The 25,169-nt window shown below is 47.7% G+C and overlaps 2 protein-coding genes and 1 long non-coding RNA gene across 11 annotated transcripts in view; 2 read left to right on the top strand and 1 right to left on the bottom strand.

Moving 5' to 3' along the window:
• Nucleotides 1–2,055: 2,055 nt before the first annotated feature.
• Nucleotides 2,056–3,563, bottom strand: LOC126994964 (uncharacterized). The gene is made up of 3 exons (XR_007749758.1): nucleotides 3,449–3,563; nucleotides 2,247–3,196; nucleotides 2,056–2,203 (listed from the first exon to the last, which is right to left on the bottom strand). It is a non-coding gene; the product is annotated as an uncharacterized LOC126994964 (long non-coding RNA).
• Nucleotides 3,024–25,169, top strand: part of LOC126994960 (uncharacterized) — a 46,370-nt gene continuing 24,224 nt past the window's right edge. The window contains exons 1-3 of one of the 7 annotated variants that reach the window (XM_050854227.1): nucleotides 3,024–3,158; nucleotides 4,436–4,517; nucleotides 6,881–6,987. In XM_050854227.1, the coding sequence (XP_050710184.1) occupies nucleotides 3,153–3,158; nucleotides 4,436–4,517; nucleotides 6,881–6,987 (195 nt within the window). In that variant the 5' untranslated portion in view covers nucleotides 3,024–3,152. Of the gene's footprint in view, nucleotides 3,243–3,305; nucleotides 3,327–3,367; nucleotides 3,411–3,473; nucleotides 3,495–4,237; nucleotides 4,518–6,880; nucleotides 6,988–7,247; nucleotides 7,678–25,169 lie in introns of those variants that run through there. The other 6 variants (XM_050854225.1, XM_050854230.1, XM_050854228.1 and 3 more) reach the window with 6 other exon arrangements.
• The window catches only part of LOC126994962 (uncharacterized), a 139,385-nt gene continuing 117,753 nt past the window's right edge, over nucleotides 3,538–25,169 (top strand). For 2 of the 3 annotated variants that reach the window (XM_050854232.1, XM_050854235.1), the window contains exon 1: nucleotides 18,944–19,214. The gene's annotated coding sequence lies outside the window, so the exon portion shown is untranslated. Of the gene's footprint in view, nucleotides 3,765–18,943; nucleotides 19,215–25,169 lie in introns of those variants that run through there. The other variant, XM_050854237.1, reaches the window with a different exon arrangement.

The raw sequence follows: 25,169 nt of genomic DNA, 5'->3' as shown, positions 1-25,169 counted from the left end.
TAGGAAATTATAGGCCAATAGCTATCATGAACACCATGGCAAAGGTGTTTGGAATAGTAATAAACGAAAAGCTTAAGAACTGGATAGAGATGCAAAAGGTGCTTGGAGAGGAACAGAGTGGATTTAGGAAAGGCAGAGGAGGGCTGGAAAATATATTTACCTTAAAAGATTATTGAAAGGAACAAGTTGAAGAAGAAGGAGTTATACCTAGTATTCATAGATCTTGAAAAGGCGTACGACACAGTGAACAGAGAAAAGCTCATTAGACTGTTAGGACATGTAGGTGTAGATGACAAGATAGTAAATATAATACAGAGCCTATATGAGGGAAATGAGGTGCAGTTCACGTTAGGAGACGTCACTACTGGGTGGTTAGAAAATAATGTAGGAGTCAGACAAGGCTGTGTGATGTCCCCGACGCTTTTCAACATGTACCTTGAGGAGCTGATAGTGAGAATCAGGAAAGCCGGGAAAGGAGTAGAGATAGGAGGAGAGAAGTTAGGGTGCCTGGCTTACGCTGATGATGTAGTGTTGATGGCGGAGAGGAAAGAGGAGATGGAGGAGATCCTGCACATAGCTCAGGCATATGGGAGGGAGTGGGACCTGAAATTTAGTGAAAGAAAATGTAAGGTTATGGAGTTTGGTAGTGGAGGCAGTAACCAATGGGTACTAGGAAACAACGTGCTGGAGGTAGTCGATAAATATATGTACTTAGGAATGGAGGTTAGCAAGGAAGGCATAGGAGGGGAGAAACAGAGGAAAGTGAATGAAGGGAAGGCAAGGAGGATGTCAGGGATGATAATAAATGGAGGCAATAGAGTAGTAAACAAATATGATGTAGGGCGAAGTCTGTGGAAAGGAGTAGGTGTACCATATTGCCTCTATGGATCAGAGATAACGCACTACAGAGAAGGGGACATTGCACAGCTAGAAAAGGTTCAGAACACAGTAGGCCGGTGGGGATTAGGAGCCCCTAGGAGCACAGCGGTAGAGGCCGTCAGAGGAGATATGGGATGGAAATGTAAAGGGCAAGTTGGGCTTCCTTAAGAAAATTTAAAAGAGTAGTGAGGAGAGATGGGCAAAGAAAATACTGCAAGAAAGTGGAAACAAGTCCACCTGGGGGAAAGAGTTAGAGAGGTGGAAAAGGAGAGAACAGCTGAGGGAAGAGTGGAATGAAATGGAGATCAGGGATGAGAAGAAGGCAGTAGAAAGGAACGGACAAGTCAAATGGCAGGAAGGAATGAGTGGCAAGTCAACGCTAAAATGGTACAGTAGGAAACAGAAACCAGAGGGAGTACACTGGCATGTAGGAGACTGGGGGAGCAAACTATTGTTTAAAGCAAGAACAGGAACCCTGGAGGTAAATGGCAGGAACAGGGACGGGGGAAACCCAGGAACTGTAGCTGTAGGACGGGGCAGATAGAAACAGTAGAACACCTAATAGTGGAATGGAGCAACTATGAGAGGCAGAGAGGGGAGTTGGTGGCAGGAGTAGTGATGGTAATAGGCGGAGAGGAGTGGGCTAGGAGACTAGAGGAGGAAAACGGGGCAATCTGCACGGTGTTGGGGCTGTATGGAGACAAAAAGGAAACGGAAAGAAGAATGGTAAAGTTGGCAAAAGTGTTCCTCACACAGTGCTGGGAAAAAAGGGCACAAATGTCTGAATAAGTGAATATAAGTGGCTTTATTTCAGGTAAGAAAATAACATAACGCTGAAAAGAAAGTTGTGTGAATAAGAAGGGAGGAACGAGAGGAGGAGGACCTAAGAAGCGATACAAAGCGTTACAGGTCAAAAGAAAAAGAAGAAGCCAACACCCTCCGCACCAACTCCTGCCCACAGCCGTGGGTGTGGAAAACGTCCCGCGTCCTAGACGTGGCCTTGACGCGCCTTCGCCTGGGCCACACACGCCTCGGCGCTCACCTCCACCGCCTGCGCCTCGTCCCCGACCCTCACTGCCCCTGGTGCAGGACCGCTGAGGACACCATTGAGCACCTCCTGCTGCACTGCCCACGCCACCACTCCCAGCGAGTGCTGCTCCGGCACCAACTCCGCGCCCTGGACGTGCCCACCTTTGACCTGCCCACACTGCTGGCGGCGGCAGGCGTCCACCCCTCACGACAGGATGCTGTCCTCCGCCTCACCTGCGCCTTCCTTAGGAAGACGGGGCAGCTGACGCGCCTGTGAAGCCCTCACATTGGGCACCTCCTGCTGCTGCTGCAGGACCGTCGAGGAGACCATTGAGCACCTCCTGCTGCTGCTGCTGCACTGCCCCGCCTCCACTCCCAGCCACGACACCAACTCTCTCCCTCCCTTCTCCCTTGTTGTTTACCTGCAACAATAAACTATCAATCAATCAATCAAGAAGCGATACAAAGCGTCACAGGTCAGTCAAAAGGAGTTCCGTTACAAAGGCAAGACTCCCGACCGAGTCCGACCGACAACTCAACTCAACCGCCCGGCCTGACAGGTCCACGACCCTCACTGCTTACCCTGCTGCTGCAGGACCGTCGAGGAGACCATTGGGCACCTCCTGCTGCTGCTGCAGGACCGTCGAGGAGACCATTGGGCACCTCCTGCTGCTGCTGCTGCTGCTGCACTGCCCCGCCTCCACTCCCAGCCACGACACCAACTCCCTCCCTCCTTGGACGTGGCGACCACCTTGGACCTGGCGGCGGCAGGCGTCCACCCCTCACGGCAGGAAGCAGCAGCCACCCGCCCCACCTGCGCCTTCCTCAGGAAGACGGGGCAGCCTGTGAGGCCCTCACAGGACGACACCAGGGCTCATGTGAGCGACTAGTGGCCGCGGCCCATAACAACAACAACACTGCCTAACAGCCCCCTAGAACACCCTACAAGAAGAAGAAAGTCCACTGCCTAACAGCCCCCTAGAACACCCCAGAAGAAGAAGAAAGTCCACTGCCTAACAGCCCCCTAGAACACCCCAGAAGAAGAAGCATGAGTACCCCGGACAAGCAGGAGCAAACTGCTGCAGGGGGCAGGAGGGTCAGTGGTCACCAGATGAAGCAACTTGCTGCTGGCAACTCCAGCAACAAAGGAGAGAGGAAGTTTGTGTGTCTGGAGTGTGGAAAAGAATTAACCACAAGGCATGGCCTCAGATATCACACCCTTACACACACTGGTGTGAAGAACTATGAATGTAAGGAATGTGGGAAACTATTCATCCAGAAGAGTACCCTTGATAGACACACCCTTACACACACTGGTGTGAAGAACTATGAATGTAAGGAATGTGGGAAACAATTCATCTGTAAGAGTCACCTTGATAGACACACCCTTACACACACTGGTGTGAAGAACTATGAATGTAAGGAATGTGGGAAAAAATTCACCCTGAAAAGTCACCTTGATACACACACCCTTACACACACTGGTGTGAAGAACTATGAATGTAAGGAATGTGGGAAACAATTCATCTGTAAGAGTCACCTTGATAGACACACCCTTACACACACTGGTGTGAAGAACTATGAATGTAAGGAATGTGGGAAAAAATTCATCCAGAAGAGTACCCTTGATAGACACACCCTTACACACACTGGTGTAAAAAGTCATGAGTGTGAAGAGTGCGGGAAGAGGTTCAGTGTGAAGCAGGCACTCAATCGACATGTCTTCAGGCACTATGGCCTTAGAGAGTTCAAGTGTGATGTTTGTGGAAAGCTCTTTAAGACAAGAGAGGACATTGCCAAGCACATGAAGATCCACTTCTGAAGTGTGTCTGCCTACAGTAGTTATAGTGACCAAGGTAGGGAAGGGGATGGGAGGGAGAGGAAGGGGAGGAGGAAGAAGGGAAGGCTGCAGTAGGGGATGGGGGGCTAGCCCAAGAACAGGAAGGAAGGAAAGGGAAGGCAGAGCAAGGAAGGAAATCCCAAGGAAGGAAAAGGGAAGGAAGGAGAGTAATGTGGTGTGGCTGGGTTTTGTGTATGGTGTGTCTGGGTTTTGTGTGTGGTGTGACTGGGTGTGGTGTGTGGTGTGGCTGGGTATGGTGTGGTGTGTGGTGCGGCTGGGTATGGTGTGGTGTGTGGTGGGTCTGTGTGTGGTATGGTGTGGTGTGGTGTGTGGTGAGGCTGGGTGTGGTGTGTGGTGCGGCTGGGTGTGGTGTGGTGTGGTGGGGCTGGGTATGGTGTGGTGTGTGGTGGGGTTGGGTATGGTGTGGTGTGGTGTGTGGTGTGGCTGGGTATGGTGTGGTGTGGTGTGTGGTGCAGCTGGGTGTGGTGTGTGGTGCCATGTGGCTGGGTATGGTGTGTGGTGTGGCTGGGTGTGGTGTGGCTGGGTATGGTGTGTGGTGTGTGGTGTGGCTGGGTATGGTGTGTGGTGTGGTTGGGTATGGCTGGGTATGGTGTGGTGTGGTGTGGTGTGGTGTGGCAGGATTTGACTCGGCGACTTTTTTTACCTCGCTGTTGGTGGTGTTTGCAGAAGGACAAGCAGGACCCGGACGGTGACATCATTATGAGGCTTGAGTACGGTCTCCTGAACTCCTCGTCCCTGGAGCTGATTGGTGAGTTGGCGACCCATTTTTCTTTGTTCGCATGTCTCTCTGTCTCTATCTCTGGTTGTGGCTTTTAATTGATGGGTCTGTCTATGTCTGTCTCTCATTTTCTCTCTCTGTCTCTCTGGTTGTTTTATTTGCTTCTCAATTTCTCTCTGTCTGTCTGTCTGGGTCTCTCTATGTCTTTGTCTGTCTCTGTTTTTCTCTCATGTTTTATTTGCTTCTCATTTTTTTCTCTCTGTCTGTCTGTCTGGGTCTCTCTATGTCTTTGTCTGTCTCTGTTTTTCTCTGTCTCTCTGGATTTCTGTAGCTTATTGTAATGTTTTTTTTCTGCTTCTCTTATTTTCTGTGTCTGTCTGTGTCTCTGTGTCTGTCTATGTCTTTGTCTGTCTCTGTTTGTGTCTGTCTCTCTCTGGATTTCTGTAGCTTTTTGTAATGGTTGTTTTTTTTGTTTTTATTTTCTCTGTGTCTGTCTATGTTTCTGTTTGTGTCTCTGTGTCTGTCTTTGTCTGTCTCTGTCTCTCTCTGGATTTCTGTAGCTTTTCGTGATGGTTGTTTTTTTCTGTTTTTATTTTCTCTGTGTCTGTCTCTGTTTGTGTCTCTGTGTCTTTCTTTGTCTGTCTCTGTCTCTCTCTGGATTTCTGTAGCTTTTAGTGCTAATGGTTGTTTTATCTACTTCTCATTTTCTCTGTGTCTGTCTATGTCTTTGTCTGTCTCTGTTTGTGTCTCTGTGTCTGTCTTTGTCTGTCTCTGTCTCTCTCTGGATTTCTGTAGCTTTTAGTGCTAATGGTTGTTTTATCTACTTCTCATTTTCTCTGTGTCTGTCTCTTTGGTAGTATTGCTTTCCTTCTCTTTCTCTACTTATCCCTGTTTCATTTTCCTCCGTTCTCATTTTTTGTTCTCTTTCTGTTCTTATGTCTTATTTTTTCACCGTTTTCCTTTCATTCTTTTCCTTTTTCATTTCTCTCTTCCTCTCCTTGTCTTAGTTTTCCCTTTTCATTTCTTCTTCTTCCTTTTGCTGTCTCATTTTCTCTGTGTCTGGCTCTCTGGATTTCTGTAGCTTTTATTTATTTATTTATTTTTACAACAAAGGAGACGGCTCAAGGGCAACAAAAAGTGCATAGAAAAAAAAGGCCCGCTACTCACCGCTGCCATAATAGACGAAAGTAAAGAGTGGCCAAGAGAGAGGTCAATTTGTGGTGGAGAGGTGTCTTGATAATGGCTGTTTTATGTCTACTTCTCATTTGGTCTCTGTCTGTCTCTGTCTCTGGGTTTCTGTAGCTTGTAGTGATAGTTCTCTCTCTCTCTCTCTCTCTCTCTCTCTCTCTCTCTTCTGGAAAAACAAATTGAATAGGTAACCTGGTGCGCACTTTCTCCGCAGAGCAACCCACGTGTACCTCCCCAGTCTAATGGTGAGCCTGGCGCCGCCCCTCGTGGTCTTCCAGCCTCCTCACCAGTGCATCTTCCACTCCTCCGAGCTTGTGTATAACTTGACCAACCAGTGATGAGGTGAGTGAGGGAAGGGAACAGGAGGGAAGGGAGAGGAAAGGAAGGAAAGGAAGGGAAGGGAGAGGAAAGGAAGGGAAGGTTGAGAAAGGGAAGGGAAGAGAAGGGAAGGTCAAGGAAGGGAAGGGAAGGTCAAGGAAGGGAAGGGAAGGGAATGGAATGAAAGGGAAGGGAAGGGAGAGAAAGATAAAGGAGAGGAAGGGAAGGGAAGGTAGAGGAATCAGAATCAGAAACTTTATTTCCATTTTATACAATGGTTATTCTTTACAGGCTTAAAACTATTGATCATAGTATATAGAGTGTCCCCCCCCAGGCGGGGACTCCGAGGCAGGGTGAAGGTGCGCCATTTTGAAATTTGGGAAAAGATGTCTACATAGTTTGTCTATTTTTGATCTGTTGTCTGTCTGGAAAGCTGGATTTTCTTATAGCCTTCTCAACCTAATGCTTCCTCTACATAGTTTGTCTATTTTTGATCTGTTGCTCTGTCTGGAAAGCTGAATTTTCTTATAGCCTTCTCAAACTAATGCTTCCTCTACATAGTTTGTCTATTTTTGATCTGTTGTCTGTCTGGAAAGCTGGATTTTCTTATAGCCTTCTCAAACTAATGCTTCCTCTACATAGTTTGTCTATTTTTGATCTGTTGCTCTGTCTGGAAAGCTGGATTTTCTTATAGCCTTCTCAAACTAATCCTTCCTCTACATAGTTTGTCTATTTTTGATCTGTTGCTCTGTTTGGAAAGCTGCATTACCTCACGTCATTAGAATGCAATTGATACCTTTTCTTGACCTTTGGAAAGACTTGATGTGAGGGGAAGTGTTGAGGATGCCCGCCTACGGTCCTTGCTGAGCAGTTTCTGTGTCTTTCAGAGCGTGTGAAGCAGTTTGCCAACCTGGTCCTGGCCCTCATGATGCTGTTCGCCAGGTACAATCACTGGATGGTGGGCGACAAGTTTGAGAGACTCGCCCCCTCACTGGTAATTATGCCCCGTTGTTTCCTTCTCTCTGTTCACGTTGAGGACCTAGTGTTTTTTTATGCTTTTTTTGTTTTATTGCCCTTGAACTCTAAAAGATAAAACTACATGACCTCCCCTAACCTAACCTTACCTAACCTCCCTTAAAACCCAAATCCCCCCAAACCTAACCTTTCCTGACCTCCATTAACCTTTTATAACCTCCCTTAACCTCACCTAACCTTACCTAACCTCTCCTAACAACCTATCCTCCCCTACCCTAGCCTACCTTAACCTAACCTCCCCTCCCCTCCCCCCCCAAGTGTTCTTCATGCTAACCTGCCGGCTCATCGCTGAGTACCAAATCCACCGGAAGGAGAAGATGGACAAGGCGGCGGCAGCGGCCAAGAAGTCACCCGCCGCAGCCGCCGAAGGGAAGGACGGAGGAACAGCCGCCAACTCCATCGCTGGCGGCTCCACATCTACTCTCGTTTCCTCCTCCTCCTCCTCCTCGCCCTCCTCCTCCTCCTCCTCCTCCTCCTCCTCCTCCTCCTCCTCGCCCTCCTCCTCCTTTTCTCAACATGGACGGTCGAAGGAGGATGTTTAGTGTGGAGGTGTTTGATTGGGGTTTGTGGTTCAGTGTTTTTATTTTCATTTGTGTGTGTGTGTGTGTGTGTGTGTGTGTGTGTGTGTGTGTGTGTGTGTGTGCTACCCTTCCCTCCCTCCCTCACCCCAATGTTTGTCTCTAGGTGTTTGTAGGTGATAAGATGACCTTTCGACACACCTTCTTTCTTTCCTTTATTCTTTCCCTCTTTACAACGTTATTGTAAGTATACGTAACCTTAAACTAACGAAATACAAGTTACGTGAACCCTACCCTCGAGATATGTTATTTTGATCTCTGTACGTATAGGCAAGATTACGTCTCTTAAACTAACGATATATAAGTTATGTCAACCTTAACCTGCGAGGTGTATGTATAAGTAACCTCAATTCACTGGTATGTTTGTATAAGTAACCACAATTCATTTTATTTGTCATATGTTACTGTGATCTCTGTATGTATAGGGAAGATTATGTCATTTAAACTGATGGAATATAATTTGTCAACCTTACTTACGAGATGTTTGTATAAGTAACTTCAATTCACACTTTGATCTCTGTACGTCGAGGCAAGGTTACGTCAGCCCAGCACTCACTGTTTGCTTATTTCTCGTCTTTACATAGACGTAACATTACGATCCTTGTATTGCTGTAGGACTTGTGTTGTGGAGAGGAAGTATTGCTGTAGGACTTGTGTTATGGAGAGGAAGTATTGCTATAGGACTTGTGTTGTGGAGAGGAAGTATTGCTATAGGACTTGTGTTGTGGAGAGGAAGTATTGCTGTAGGACTTGTGTTGCGGAGAGGAAGTATTGCTGTAGGACTTGTGTTGTGGAGAGGAAGTATTGCTGTAGGACTTGTGTTATGGAGAGGAAGTATTGGTATAGGACTTGTGTTGTGGAGAGGAAGTATTGCTGTAGGACTTGTGTTGTGGAGAGGAAGTATTGCTGTAGGACTTGTGTTGTGGAGAGGAAGTATTGCTGTAGGACTTGTGTTGTGGAGGAAGTATTGCTATAGGACTTGTGTTGTGGAGGAAGTATTACTGAAGGACTTGTGTTGTGGAGAGGAAGTATTGCTGTGGGACTTGTGTTGTGGAGAGGAAGTATTGGTATAGGACTTGTGTTGTGGAGACGAAGTATTGCTGTAGGACTTGTGTTGTGGAGAGGAAGTATTGCTGTAGGACTTGTGTTGTGGAGAGGAAGTATTGCTGTAGGACTTGTGTTGTGGAGAGGAAGTATTGCTGTAGGACTTGTGTTGTGGAGAGGAAGTATTGGTATAGGACTTGTGTTGTGGAGAGGAAGTATTGCTGTAGGACTTGTGTTGTGGAGAGGAAGTATTGCTATAGGACTTGTGTTGTGGAGAGGAAGTATTGCTGTAGGACTTGTGTTGTGGAGAGGAAGTATTACTGAAGGACTTGTGTTGTGGAGAGGAAGTATTGCTGTAGGACTTGTGTTGTGGAGAGGAAGTATTGCTATAGGACTTGTGTTGTGGAGAGGAAGTATTGCTGTAGGACTTGTGTTGTGGAAGTATTGCTGTAGGACTTGTGTTGTGGAGAGGAAGTATTGCTGTAGGACTTGTGTTGTGGAGAGGAAGTATTGCTGTAGGACTTGTGTTGTGGAGAGGAAGTATTGGTATAGGACTTGTGTTGTGGAGAGGAAGTATTGCTGTAGGACTTGTGTTGTGGAGAGGAAGTATTGCTGTAGGACTTGTGTTGCGGAGAGGAAGTATTGGTATAGGACTTGTGTTGTGGAGAGGAAGTATTGCTGTAGGACTTGTGTTGTGGAGAGGAAGTATTACTGAAGGACTTGTGTTGTGGAGAGGAAGTATTGCTGTAGGACTTGTGTTGTGGAGAGGAAGTATTCCTATAGGACTTGTGTTGTGGAGAGGAAGTATTGCTGTAGGACTTGTGTTGTGGAGAGGAAGTATTGCTGTAGGACTTGTGTTGTGGAGAGGAAGTATTGCTGTAGGACTTGTGTTGTGGAGAGGAAGTATTGCTATAGGACTTGTGTTGTGGACAGACAAACAACGTAATATAATCTTATAAGGGAAGTAAGAGTGTTATAAAAATTGCAACAGTTTGTCAGAAAGGCCTATTTTTAACCCCTTGACTGTGGATTTCCTACAAGAAGACATCACCAAGCTGTAGGAGTGGAATAAATAGTGGCTGCTACAATGCAATGATGAAAAATGTAAAGTTCTGCACCTTGGGAGGGGATATCCAGCACACCAATACCACATGGGAAACACTCCACTATCCACCACAGAGGCAGAGAAAGACCTGGGAGTGTATGTTACCAGGCTACCAGTGAAGGGATATCCAGCACACCAATACCACATGGGAAACACTTCACTATCCACCACAGAGGCAAAGAAAGACCTTGGAGTGTATGTTACCAGGCTACCAGTGAAGGGATATCCAGCACACCAATACCACATGGGAAACACTCCAATATCCACCACAGAGGCAGAGAAAGACCTGGGAGTGTATGTTACCAGGCTACCACTGAAGGGATATCCAGCACACCAATACCACATGGGAAACACTCCACTATCCACCACAGAGGCAGAGAAAGACCTGGGAGTGTATGTTACCAGGCTACCACTGAAGGGATATCCAGCACACCAATACCACATGGGAAACACACCAATATCCACCACAGAGGCAGAGAAAGACCTGGGAGCGTATGTTACCAGGCTACCAGTGAAGGGATATCCAGCACACCAATAGCACATGGGAACACTCCACTATCCACCACAGAGGCAGAGAAAGACCTGGGAGTGTATGTTACCAGGCTACCAGTGAAGGGATATGCAGCACACCAATACCACATGGGAAACACTCCACTATCCACCACAGAGGCAGAGAAAGACCTGGGAGTGTATGTTACCAGGTTACCAGTGAAGGGATATCCGGCACACCAATACCACATGGGAAACACGCCAATATCCACCACAGAGGCAGAGAAAGACCTGAGAGTGTATGTTACCAGGCTACCAGTGAAGGGATATCCAGCACACCAATACCACATAGGAACACTCCACTATCCACCACAGAGGCAGAGAAAGACCTGGGAGTGTATGTTACCAGGCTACCAGTGACCAGGCTACCAGTGAAGGGATATCCAGCACACCAATACCACATGCGAAACACTCCACTATCCACCAGAGAGGCAGAGAAAGGCCTGGGAGTGTATGTTACCAGGCTAACAGTGAATGGATATCCAGCACACCAATACCACCTGGGAAACACTCCACTATCCACCACAGAGGCAGAGAAAGACCTGGGAGTGTATGTTACCAGGCTACCAGTGAAGGGATATCCAGCACACCAATACCACATGCGAAACACTCCACTATCCACCACAGAGGCAGAGAAAGTCCTGTGAGTATATGTTACCAGGCTACCAGTGAAGGGATATCCAGCACGCCAATACCACATGGGAAACACTCCACTATCCACCACAGAGGCAGAGAAAGGCCTGGGAGTATAATTATGTTACCAGGCTACTAGTGAAGGGATATCCAGCACACCAATACCACATGGGAAACACTCCACTATCCACCACAGAGGCAGAGAAAGGCCTGGGAGTATAATTATGTTACCAGGCTACCAGTGAAGGCAAAATCCGTGCCAATTGCAGCGGACGAGTTAGAAATATATATACATATAGCATTTTGAAGAGTTAGATTTTTTTATTTATTTATTTTTTTTTTTTTTACATGTGGCCTACAGCGCCGGTAGGCTAATCCATATGAGCCTGATGGTCGGCCCTAGCCCGTCGTGGCGCAGGCAATTGTTTATAGTGGTGCCATTATTATTATTGGCTCATGCTGCCCCCCGGAGCTCATTCTTGATTCCACTTGTGCTGCAGAGTTTCTTCTAGAGTCTGGGTTGATAGGTGGTCTTCAGGACAGCATGTGGGTAGTCTTAGGCCACTTGGCGGTGACTGAAAAATCCCAGGTGGTTAGCGGCGGATTCGAACCATCATGGACAACGCACCGAATGCGAGGCCGGCACGCTAACCACTCAGCCACTGCCTCCCCTGAATGCATGCCTACATTTTTTTTATGGTAAAGGAAACAGCTGAGGGCAGTAAATGAAGCAGGAGTCACATCACGGCAGCCACTATAAATAAAATTCGCCTGTTCCGCTAGTGGGCTGGGGCCGTCCAAGAGGGCCTACTGGTGCTACAGGCAGACAGGGGATAGACAGGAAGCTGATGAGAAAATAGAATTCCCAAACCAATTCTGGTGTGTGTCTGTATGCATGTGTGTGTGTGTGTGTGTGTGTGTGTGTGGACTAGAACAAACAAACAAAAACATAGACCAATAGTTACATTAGGAAGACATACTCAAAAAGGAAAAAACTTATTCATGGAAACCAACAAGGAAAGGTTAGATACTGAGGAAGGGAGGAAGAACAAAGGGGTGGAATAAGATAACATGTGCTTGTGTGCTTAGAACTGAGTGTTGGAAGATCAAGACAGGAAGGAAGGGCATGATTGCAGGCTGCTGGAAAATACAATACAATACATTACGATAGATTACAGTATGGAAAGTATGTACCTGCCTCTAATAGTACATACTGAGGATGATATGTAGCTACTTCTTCCATCCTCACAATTAATACAGGAAGGAAGGGCATGATTGCAGGCTGCTGGAAAGTACAAAAAGATACATTGCAATAGATTACAATATGGGATAATAGTGTAGCTACTTCTAATAGTATATACAGAGGATGATATGTAGCTACTTCTTCCATCCTCACAATTAATACAGGAAGGAAAGGCATGATTGCAGGCTGCTGGAAAGTACAAAAAGATACATTGCAATAGATTACAATATGGGATAATAGTGTAGCTACTTCTAATAGTATATACAGAGGATGATATGTAGCTACTTCTTCCATCCTCACAATTAATACAGGAAGGAAGGGCATGATTGCAGGCTGCTGGAAAGTACAAAAAGATACATTGCAATAGATTACAATATGGGATAATAGTGTAGCTACTTCTAATAGTACATACTGAGGATGATATGTAGCTACTTCTTCCATCCTCACAATTAATACAGGAAGGAAAGGCATGATTGCAGGCTGCTGGAAAGTACAAAAAGATACATTGCAATAGATTACATCATGGAATAATAGTGTGTAGCTATACTAATACAGAGGATAATATGTAGCTACTTCTTCCATCCTCACAACGAAGGCAGCATTTCCAGACAGTAAGTAACAGCATAATCGCAAACCTCTGGAAGATACAAAGTGACACAAAGTGAAAACATAATTGGAAGCTGCTGCTGGAAATTACGAAAAGGACATTACGAGATGAAACACAACAGACCAGCGTGCTTCCTCCTTCCTCTGAATTATGGCAAAATCTCTTGGACAGGAACTGAAAAGAAAATGACAAACTGCTGGAAAAATACAAAGAACTACTGGGAAAGAAATGGACGCAAGGTGATAGATTATGTTACGAAATGGGGAAATAATATGTGAACTAACTGTCCCTTCCCCTGAATAGAGACACATAAGCCAATGCCAAGGAAATAAAGACACTAGACCAGTGGCTCCCAAACTTTTTACATGATGCCCCCTATTGATTTATAAGAAGTCCTCACGCCCCACATCATTTGTTACTCCTTCATGTGTGTGTGTGTGTGTGTGTGTTTATTTCTTGCAAAACTGCAATTTTTGGCAGATGGAATCACGCCCTCTCTTTACCTAGCTCACGCCCCCCAAGGAGGCATGCCCCCCAGATTGGGAACCACTGCACCAGACGATAGATTGTCACGAAATAGGGCAATGATATGTGGGGTCATCAGTACAGGTGTGGGGTCATCAGAGCAGGTGTAGGGTTGGCAGGGCAGGTGTGGGCCCATCAAGGATTATTGTCAGGACAGGTGTGGGGCTGTCATGGCAGGTGTGGGATTTTCAGGGCAGGTGTGAGGATGTCAGGGCAGGTGTGGGATTGTCAGGCCAGGTGTGGGGCTGTCAGGGCAGGTGTGGTGTCATCAGTGCAGGTTTGGGGTCGTCAGGGTAGGTGTGGGGCCATCATGGAAGGTGTTGGATCGTCAGGGCAGGTGTGGGGCTTTCAAAGCAGGTGTGAGGATTTCAGGGCAGGTGTGGGATTGTCAGAGCAGGTTTGGGGCTGTCAGGGCAGGTGTGGTCTCGTCAAGGCAAGTGTGGGTGTGTCAGGGCTGGTGTTGTGTCATCAGTGCAGGTTTGGGGTCGTCACGGTAGGTGTGGGCCCATCATGGGAGGTGTTGGATCGTCACGGCAGGTGTGGGGCCGTCATGGCAGGTGTGGGACTGTGAGGGCAGATATGTGGGGCCATACGTCAATGCAGGTGTGGGTTGTCAAGGCAGGTGTGGGGCCGTACATCACGGCAGGTGTGGGGCTGTCAAGGCAGGTGTGGGACTGTCAGGGCAGGTGTGGGACTGTCAAGGCAGGTGTGGGGCTGTCGATCAGGGCAAGTGTGGGATCGTCAGGGCAGGTGTGGGGCCGTCATGGCAGGTGTGGGACTGTCAGGGCAGGTGTGATCGAGGTTGTCATGGCAGGTGTGGGGCCATCATTGCTGGTGTGGGACTGTTAGAGCAGGTGTGGGGCCATCATTGCTGGTGTGGGACTGTTAGAGCAGGTGTTGGGCCATCATGGCAGGTGGTGAGCGATCATGGCAGGTGTGGGACTGTCATGGCAGGTGTGGGACTGTCATGGCAGGTGTGGGGCCATCATGGCAGGTGTGGGACTGTCAGGGCAGGTGTTGGGCCATCATGGCAGGTGTGGGACTGTCAGGGCAGGCGTGGGACTGTCAGGGCAGGTGTTGGGCCGTCACGGCAGGTGTGGGACTGTCAGGGCAGGTATTGGGCCGTCATGGCAGGTGTGGGACAGTCAGGGCGGGTGTGGGGGCATCATGGCAGGTGTGGGACTGTCAGGGCAGGTGTTGGGCCGTCATGGCAGGTGTGGGACAGTCAGGGCAGGTGTGGGGCCGTCATGGCAGGTGTGGGACTGTCAGGGCAGGTGTTGGGCCGTCATGGCAGGTGTGGGGCTGCCAGGGCAGGCGTGTGCATGGGGCCGTCAGGGCAGGTGTGTTGCCGTCATGGGGCCTTCCTGTGGTCAGGGGCCGTCTGTCTTGCCCATAATTCCGCCCCAACCTTACCTATGACACACACCCGTGTAAGGCATTGTGCTGCCAAAACATGTGTGTGTATTGTACGCAGGAAATGACGACCCCCCAACCTTACGTACCCTTATACCCGTATAATGCACTGCACTGCCAGATTCGTGTTGCCTTGGGTACCTGGCTATACAGTAACCAGCAGATAACATTATTTCGTCTGATGTGGAAATATATTTACAAGTTGTATCGTTTGTGGTCCAATGTAGCGTGTTTGAGGCTCGTGTGTGTAGCGGAAAGTTCCAGTTGGCAACACTGCCAGGTGAGGAGGAGGGTTGAGGAGAAGGCAGGAGAGTTTAAGGAAGGCAGCCTCTTGATCATTCAGGGTGGTGGGAATGATTTGGAGAATGTTGGCACGGAAGACACAGTAAGAGAGGTGGTAGAAGCAGTGAAGGCAGTAGAGGGTAAGAATGTGAGAGTGGCAGTGGTAGGGGTTATGAGGCGCCCCAGAGAAGGGGAGAGGTATGAGAGGGTGAGGCAGAGGACGAACATTAGACTCCAAGAGGCACTGCTACAGCTGAAGGTGGAGTGGCTGAGGGGTAAGAAAGGGAATGTTAGCTTTGTAGATTTGGATGGTGTGCTACGGGAAGGGCTGGACTTCACCGTAGATGGGGTCCACCTGAACCAGTCAGGACACGAGAGGATGGGCAGGAGGCTGAGGGAGTGGAGGAATGCTAGGTCCGTCCAGTGTGTGAATGCTTGAGGCGCTAGAGAGCAAGGAAGAGAAACCACCAACCAGGCAGTGAAGCGTATGAACTGTATGAACATTGGATGTATAAATGTGAGAGGATGGGGCACAGGTAAGCTGGATGACATGAGTAAAGAGCTGGATGAGTGGAAGTTTGATCTAGTTGGTGTGACTGAGACTCAGTTAAGAGATGACGTGCGTGTGGATGGGGAAGTGTTTGCTATGATTGGGAAAGGCAGAAAGAAGCAGAATACACAGGGAGGAGGCGTAGCTCTACTCCACAGGAAAAGTAAGGGTTTCAGAGTAGAAGAAGTAAATGTAGGGACGAGTGCAGACAGTGAAGATGTGCTAGCAGTGAAAGTGGAGTGTGTCAATGCCAAGGGTAAGTCTGAAAGGTTGATAGTGATTGTGGTGTACATGACGGTGGAAGGTGAGAGAGCCGTGAGGGAGAACAGAGGGAAGTATGGCGTGGTGAGGAAAGTTATGAGGGAGTATGCCGGAGAGAAAGTTATGGTCATGGGAGATATGAATGCACATGTGGGTGTGCTTGGGGAGAGAATGAACCGGAATGGGGAAATGCTGGATGAGTTTGTGGATGAAATGAATCTGGAAAACTTGAATGTGACGATGGCTGAGGGACGTGTGACGTGGAGTGCGAGGGATCAGGAGTCTGCTATTGATTATGTGTTAGTGAATGGGAGAATGCGTGAGTGTGTGTCTCGTATGTGGATAGATGAGGACGGAATGATTGATGTGGTGTCTGATCACAATATGCTGGTGGTGGAATGTGACCTGTATGCTAGGAATGAAGGTGAAGTGAAGAGAGAAAGAAAGAAATGGAGGTTGAGGGATGTTAGATGGGAAGATTTCCAGGTAGACCTGAGGGAATTAGACTGGATAAATGGAAATGTGCATGACGTGGATGGAGCCAATAGTGAGTTTGTAGGAAATGTAAGGAGAGCCGCAACTCGACGGATTGGGTATGTGAGTACGAATGGAAGGAAGAGAAAGTACAAGCCGTGGTTGAATGGGTAGATCAGGGATGCTAGGAAGGAGCGAAAGAGGCTGAATAAGGTTTGTAGGAGACTGAGGAAAGAGAGACATGAAAACGTTGAGGCAGAGAATGAATATCAGAATACATGGTCAGAGTATGTAAGGCAACAGAGGGTCACTAAATGGAAGATTAGGGAGGCCAAGGTCAGGTGTGAGAGGAGTGTGATTGAGGCTCTGAAAGAAAAAGGCCTAGAAGGTGGGCGTGAATGGTATAAATTCTTGAGGGGTGAGAGTGTGACTGATAGTGAAACCGTGGAGTGCCTGAAAGTAAATGGTGAGGATATCAGGAACACAGATAGAATGAAAGAGTGTATAAAAGGTTTCTGGGAAGAGATTGGAGGGTTGGGTGAAGTTTTTGAGGTGAGAGAGGGATGTGTAACGCTTGAGAGGAAGGATGCGGGTGAGCTGAATGAGAGAATTTGCAGAGAGGAAGTCGAGGTATGTTTGAAGAAGCAGAAGAATTGCAAGGCAGCAGGGCTGGATGAGATCCCGTATGAATTGTATAAGAATGGAGGTGAGGTGGTGATAGACAGGATGACTGAGCTATTCAACTGTGTATGGGAGAATGATAGAGTGCCTCAGGAATGGAACGAATGCAGAGTGACTCTGATACACAAGGGAGGACATAAGAGTAAGAAAGAGCTGAAGAATTATAGGCCGATAGCCCTGGCGAATACGGTGGGAAAGATTTTCTGTGCTGTGTTGAATGAAAGGCTGTGTAAGTGGATTGAAAGAGAGAGTGCTGGGTGAGGAGCCGAATGGTTTCGCACAGTCAGGAGAGCAGAGGACAATATGTATGTGGTAAATGAGATGATAGAGAGGAAAAGGAAGAATGGAAGTCCGTTGTATCTTGGGTTTCTTGATATTGAGAAAGCGTATGATAGAGTGAACAGGGAGGTGATGTGCAAGGTACTGGAGAAAGTAGGTTTGAGTGATAAGATAGTGCGAATCATTAGGAGCATGTATGTGGATACAAGAGCCAGGTATAGGTTAGGAGCATTAGAGACAGAGTGGGTGAGGAGTGAAAGAGGTGTTAGGCAGGGCTGCATCCTGTCTCCAACTCTCTTCAGTCTGTACACTGAGGAGTTGGCAGCCAGGATGAGGAGAAAGAATGCAGGAGTAAAAGTGGGAGAAGACAGGGTAAGTGTGCTTCTATATGCAGATGATGTGGTAGTCATGAGTGAATCAGCGGAGGAACTGCAGGAACTATTAGATGTGGTAAATGAGTATGGGAGAGATTTTGGAGTGAAATATAGTAGTGAGAAAAGTCAGATAATGGTTGTGAATGGGGCAGAAGATGAGAGAAATAGGACCTGGAGGCTAGGAGACACAGAGCTAGGGCAAACAGATGCATACAAGTACCTGGGTGTATGGATGAGTCCGAGAGGATGTGAAAGGACAAAGAATGAGAAGATTAGCCTAGTTAATCAATGGGTGGGCCGTCTGGGAAGTGCGGCAAGAATGAGAGCATGTAGGTAAGTATGATGTGCTGAGAGAGGTGTGGAAGAGTGTAGCAGTGCCGAGTGTGATGTATGTGATGGAGGTGATTACATGGAGTGAGTTGGAAATGGATAAATTGGAAGTAGGGCAAAATAGGATCGGTAGGTTAGCTTTGAATGCACCAAGGTATGCAGCGGTGGAAGCATTGAGGGGTGATATGGGGTGGAGTACCTTTAGGGAAAGATTTAGGAAGGCTACCCTTAGATACAAAGTCAGACTGGAACGAATGGATGACGCGAGATTGGCACGGAAGGTTTACTTGTGGAGTGTGCATGAGAGCAAATGGATTAAAAACTGCATGAGAATGGTTGGTGACAGTGGTATGCGAGTCAGGTGGGTGAGCAGAGAGGAAGGGAGGCGTTTCTTTGAATGGAAGGTGACTGACAGAAATAGTGAGGGCCTAGAATGGAATGTGAGAAAGTGGAAGAAAGAGATAGACAGTGCAGTGAAAGGTGACGGTCTGAGGAGGTGGAAGCATGTGATGGAGCGAAAGACTACTTTGGAGTGGTACAGGGAAAAGGAAGCCCCGCAGTGTGTCAGCTGGTATGATGGAAGCCTGGGTGGTGATCTTCTCTTCCAAGCTCGAGCGCAGTGTATGAATGTGAATGCAAGAAACTACAGGTGGTCTGAGTCCCGCAGCAAAGTGTCAGATGTGTGACAGGGGTGTGGATGAAACTGTCGTGCATGTGATACTGGTGTGTCGGAGGTACCGGAGAGAAAGGACGGAGATGATGAGGGTGGCACTGAGTGAGATGGGCTGGGATGTGAATGGGAGGATTGCAGGAACAGAGAGGGAATGGATGCTGCTGCTGCTGGGACTGAGTGATGAAGCAAATGATAGAATTATAGAAGCCATGAAGAGTTTTCTGGAAAAGATGTGGTGTGCAAGAAATAGGGAATTAGAAGATTTGTAATGGATACTGCTTGTGTTGTTTTTATTTTTACAGGTTGTGCCGATGCGAAGGCCTGACTCTCCAACGGGTCACCTGTACAGCAAGAGCAAGAGCAAGAGCAACAACAGCACGCGCCGAGGCCCGAGCAGCATCCCTTCTGGCCCTGCCCAACCAGCCCCCTAAAACACCCCAGAAGAAGAAGACGACGAAGGCTCCACACCCACGGGCCAGCGCTGGGGACCTGCTGGCCAGCGACACCCTCAGCCCCAACACTGCCAGGACAACACCTCCACCACCGCCGCCGGGAAGTCTTAACCTTCTCATGCAGCAGAAGTAGGTAAGCTGTCCTGCACAAGACAGGCCGCCCTCCACTCATAAGAACATAAGAACATAGGGAAACTGCAAGAGGCCGGGTGGCCTACACAGGGCAGCTCCAGAATCCCCCCCACTACTCACGATGGGTGAGGTGTAGTTACAGGGGTTACAGGTAGAGGCTTGATCCTCGTTATACCGGCGGTACTAGGCACGCATCCAGTACCCCGTCACCCTACTGCACCCACACCTCACTGCCACCTGTCGTCCTCGTCCATGTAGCTATCCAGTCTACTCTTAAAACAAGCCACTGTCCCTGCACTAACTATGTGATTGCTGAGTCTATTCCATTCCCCCACCACCCTATTACTAAACCAATGCTTGCCTATATCTCTCCTAAATCTATACTTTTCTAATTTAAATCCATGGTTAAGATTCGTTTTAGGTCCGTGCCAGTATCTCATTACCTACCTTATGAAACATCAGTATCTCTTCATATATCTTTTCGGCAAAACTTAAGAATAACCACTACAAACCAATATTCGTAGTAATTTAGCACGTGAAAGAATTATCATTATAATGCATTTTCGTATACGTTTTACCTTGGGGAGGGTCCAGGGGGGCAAGCCTCTTTAATTATAGAGTTAGGTGGCTTGGATTTTCTAAGTCCATTGTTATTGTTTCACAACCGCCTCTATACACAGACTGAGCCTCATACCTGCCTTGCAGTGCACCCTACAAACTAGTTCCTAAGTCAGTAATATCCAAAATGCGCATGGATTATAACAATTTCGGACAAAAAAACGGTCTTTTAAGAGTTTTACGTTATTTTTTTCTCTATATTAAAGCAACTAATGCCGCAGCTATTTGTATTTTCTAATACATTCGTAAAATATTACTACGCGAGGGTATCAGCGGCGGCACCTAACGGTGGGTTCCTGAAGTCAGTTGTTTTCAAGCCGCCATAATGGATGGAAGGCCCGACACTCACTCCCTCAAAATATCAGTCTACTTTACCTTTCGGTAAGTGTTAACTGAGTATTTAACCTCTTTATTGGTGTGCATGTAGGTTGACAAAAGGACCGATTACTATCCCAGTACCGGGTCCAACAAAGACACGGGCGTGTCATGTGTCACATGGTGTGACAAGCACGTGTCAGAAAACAAACGGATATTGTTCAATGCGAGATACTTTTAGTGGAGTTTGAGTAAAATGGAGGCCAGGGTCATACGTAGCAGTCGGTAAGTCACTACTCCTTCACCCCTCCCTGTGTTGACCTGTTGGGGCTCCTTACTCCTTCACCCCTCCCTGTGTTGACCTGTTGTGGCTCCTTACTCCTTCACCCCTCCCTGTGTTGACCTGTTGGGGCTCCTTACTCCTTCACCCCTCCATGTGTTGACCTGTTGTGGCTCCTTACTCCTTCACCCCTCCCTGTGTTGACCTGTTGGGGCTCCTTACTCCTTCACCCCTCCCTGTGTTGACCTGTTGGGGCTCCTTACTCCTTCACCCCTCCCTGTGTTGACCTGTTGTGGCTCCTTACTCCTTCACCCCTCCCTGTGTTGACCTGTTGGGGCTCCTTACTCCTTCACCCCTCCATGTGTTGACCTGTTGTGGCTCCTTACTCCTTCACCCCTCCCTGTGTTGACCTGTTGGGGCTCCTTACTCCTTCACCCCTCCATGTGTTGACCTGTTGGGGCTCCTTACTCCTTCACCCCTCCCTGTGTTGACCTGTGGCTCCCTCCTTCACCCCTCCCTGTGTTGACCTGTGGCTCCCTCCTTCACCTCTCCATGTGTTGACCTGTGGCTCCCTCCTTCACCCCTCCATGTGATGACCTGTGGCTCCCTCCTTTACCCCTCCATGTGTTGACCTGTGGCTCCCTCCTTTATCCCTCCATGTGTTGACCTGTGGCTCCCTCCTTTACCCCTCCATGTGTTGACCTGTGGCTCCCTCCTTCACCCCTCCATGTGTTGACCTGTGGCTCCCTCCTTCACCCCTCCATGTGTTGACCTGTGGCTCCCTCCTTCACCCCTCCATGTGTTGACCTGTGGCTCCCTCCTTCACCCCTCCATGTGTTGACCTGTGGCTCCCTCCTTCACCCCTCCATGTGTTGACCTGTGGCTCCCTCCTTCACCCCTCCATGTGTTGACCTGTGGCTCCCTCCTTCACCCCTCCATTAGAAGCCGACCTCTTCTTGCCTAATTCTTTGTTCTGTTGTTGGAGCAGCGTCTGGTCAGCCTCTTGGTCACTGTTTCTGTATTTCCCATTGCTATAAAAAAATGAGTTATATTACAGCTTAGGTGAGGAGTGGGAGAGGGAGTTTAATGTTAAGAAATGCAAAGTTCTTGAATCGGTCATGAATGGCTGTATTATTTATTTCTCGATATATATTTACACGCCTCCCCAGTGCAGAGGTTAGCGTCCCTGACTACAATTCTATGGGCCTGACGGGTGTATTACAAGACACTTTGCCGCCCAAGAACACATATTTGACAAGGCTTTCCTAGGAGTTGTGGGCATTTCCAGGGGTAGTTGTATGACCCTGGTGGTAGTGTGACCCTTCCTCTGTACCGTGAACCTAAAGAAACACATATTTGACAAGGCTTTCCTAGGAGTTGTGGGCATTTCCAGGAGTAGTTGTATGACCGGGTGGTAGTGTGTCCCTTCCTCTGTACCGTGAACCTAAAGAAACACATATTTGACAAGGCTTTCCTAGGAGTTGTGGGCATTTCCAGGGGTAGTTGTATGACCCTGGTGGTAGTGTGACCCTTCCTCTGTACTGTGAACCTAAAGAAACACATATTTGACAAGGCTTTCCTAGGAGTTGTGGGCATTTCCAGGGGTAGTTGTATGACCCTGGTGGTAGTGTGACCCTTCCTCTGTACTGTGAACCTAAAGAAATGCTCATTAGAACCTGACTGACCCCTCTGACCTTTGGAAACAGCTGATGTGAAAAGCCAATGTTCACTCACTCACTCACTCATTCATTCATTCATTCATTCATTCACTCACTCACTCACTCACTCACCCATTCATTCAATAACTCACTCACTCAAGCACTCACTCATTCATTCATTCATTCACTCACTCACTCACTCACTCACCCATTCACTCATTCACTCACCCATTCACTCATTAACTCACTCCCTCAAGCACTCACTCACTCACTCACCTGGGCAGATGGTGTGCATTCCAGCCAGCTATTCAATTTTCCTTTTGTGCTGTTTGGTCAATGAGTCAGCGAGTAATGAGTTCTCCATGTAGGTGGAGTTCCTATTGGGCGCCAGCTGTCGGCAGAAGAAGGTGCTGGTGCTGGGCCTTCTGACGTCACTGAAGGAAGGGAAATACCACCTGGAGGACGACACCGGACACATCGAACTGGACCTCTCCAACGCAAGCTTCCACTCAGGTACGCAAACAAGGCACTCGACACGCCCCCCATAGCTTCCTACTCTGTTCTTTTCATCCTCCCTTGCTTTCATCTTTCCCCTACGTCCTTCCTTTGTTCTCTGTGTTCTCTCCTTCCTTCACACACTCAACACACCCTCCACCCCTTCCCTCTCTCCTCTCCTTCCTGCTCTGTTCTTTTATCTCCTTGCTTTCATCTTTTTCTTGCTTGCTTCCTTCTTTCTTTCCTTTCTTCTCTTACTTGCTTTGTCTTTCCTTCTCATCACCTTCTTGTTCGACGCTCTGTATTCCCAAGGCTTTCGTAGGAGTTTGAGACATTTCCAGGAGTAGTTCTGTGACCCTGGTGGCAGTCTGACCCTTCTTCTGTACCATGAACCTAAAACAACACTCATGAAAACCCAATTAGTCACCCGTTTGGCCTTTGGAAATAGTTGATGTGAGAGGTGGAGTGTATCAACCCATCCGCTGCGATTGGCACGGATTTTGCCCTCACTGGTAGCCTGGTAACATACACTCCCAGGTCTTTCTCTGCCTCTGTGGTGGATAGTGGAGTGTTTCCCATGTGGTATTGGTGTGCTGGATATCCCTTCACTGGTAGCCTGGTAACATACACTCCCAGGTCTTTCTCTGCCTCTGTGGTGGATAGTGGAGTGTTTCCCATGTGGTATTGGTGTGCTGGATATCCCTTCACTGGTAGCCTGGTAACATACACTCCCAGGTCTTTCTCTGCCTCTGTGGTGGATAGTGGAGTGTTTCCCATGTGGTATTGGTGTGCTGGATATCCCTTCACTGGTAGCCTGGTAACATACACTCCCAGGTCTTTCTCTGCCTCTGTGGTGGATAGTGGAGTGTTTCCCATGTGGTATTGGTGTGCTGGATATCCCTTCACTGGTAGCCTGGTAACATACACTCCCAGGTCTTTCTCTGCCTCTGTGGTGGATAGTGGAGTGTTTCCCATGTGGTATTGGTGTGCTGGATATCCCTTCACTGGTAGCCTGGTAACATACACTCCCAGGTCTTTCTCTGCCTCTGTGGTGGATAGTGGAGTGTTTCCCATGTGGTATTGGTGTGCTGGATATCCCCTCCCAAGGTGCAGGACTTTACATTTTTCTTAACTGAATTGTAACAGCCACTTTTTGTTCCACTACTGTAGCTTGGTGATGTCTTCTTGTAGGAAATCCGCAGTCAAGGGGTTAAGATGGCGCCACTATAAACACCTGCCTGCACCAATACGGGCTGGGGCCGACTACCATCCAGGCCCCTCAAACAAGCCTATCGGCGCTATAGGCATAGACATAAAAAAAATAAATAAATAAATAAAAAAAAGTCCCTTCTTCTGTACCGTGAACCTGAAAGAACACTCATGAGAACACGGCTGAGCTCCTTTTTGGCCTTCGGAAACACCTGATGTGAGGGGCAGAAGACCCTGAGAACACTGACAATATGTTTTCCAAGTGAGTGAGTGAGTGAGTGATAGAGTGAATGAATGAGTGAGTGAGTGAGTGAGTGAGTGAGTGAGTGAATGAGTGGGTGAGTGAGTGAATGAGTGGGTGAGTGAGTGAATGAGTGATAGAGTGAATGAATGAGTGAGTGAGTGAGTGAATGAGTGGGTGAGTGAGTGATAGAGTGAATGAATGAGTGAGTGAGTGAGTGAATGAGTGGGTGAGTGAGTGAATGAATGAGTGGGTGAGTGAGTGAATGACTGAATGAGTGAGTGAATGAATGAGTGAGTGATAGAGTGAAGGAATGAGTGAATGAGTAAGTGATAGAGTGAATGAGTGAGTGAGTGAGTGAGTGAATGAGTGAGTGATAGAGTGAATGAATGAGTGAATGAGTAAGTGATAGAGTGAATGAGTGAGTGAGTGAATGAGTAAGTGATAGAGTGAATGAATGAGTGAGTGAGTGAGTGAATGAGTGGGTCATAGAGTGAATGAATGAGTGAGTGAGTGAGTGAATGAGTGATTGATAGAGTGAATGAATGAGTGAATGAGTAAGTGATAGAGTGAGTGAGTGAATGAGTGATAGAGTGAATGAATGAGTGGGTGAGTGAATGAATGAGTGAGTGAGTGATAGAGTGATTGAATGAGTGAGTGAGTGAGTGAATGAGTGGGTGAGTGAGTGAATGAGTGTGTGAGTGAGTGAATGAGTGATAGAGTGAATGAATAAGTGAGTGAGTGAATGAGTGGGTGAGTGAGTGAATGAATGAGTGGGTGAGTGAGTGAATGAGTGAATGAGTGAGTGAATGAGTGAGTGAATGAGTGAATGAGTGAGCGAATGAGTGAGTGATAGAGTGAATGAATGAGTGAGTGAGTGAATGAGTGAGTGATACAGTGAATGAGTAAGTGATAGAGTGAATGAATGAGTGAGTGAGTGAGTGAATGAGTAAGTGATAGTGAGTGAATGAGTGAGTGATAGAGTGAATGAGTAAGTGATAGAGTGAATGAATGAGTGAATGAGTGAGTGAATGAGTGAGTGGCAGAGTAAATGAGTGAGTGAATGAGTGGTAGAGTGAGTGAGTGGCAGAGTAAATGAGTGAGTGAATGAGTGGTAAAGTGAGTGAGTGGCAGAGTAAA

The sequence above is a fragment of the Eriocheir sinensis genome, unplaced genomic scaffold, assembly GCF_024679095.1.
Source record: "Eriocheir sinensis breed Jianghai 21 unplaced genomic scaffold, ASM2467909v1 Scaffold939, whole genome shotgun sequence".
Lineage (NCBI taxonomy): Eukaryota > Metazoa > Arthropoda > Malacostraca > Decapoda > Varunidae > Eriocheir > Eriocheir sinensis.
Note: the sequence above shows the minus strand (reverse complement) of the source record. Positions and strands in the feature narration are given on the sequence as shown.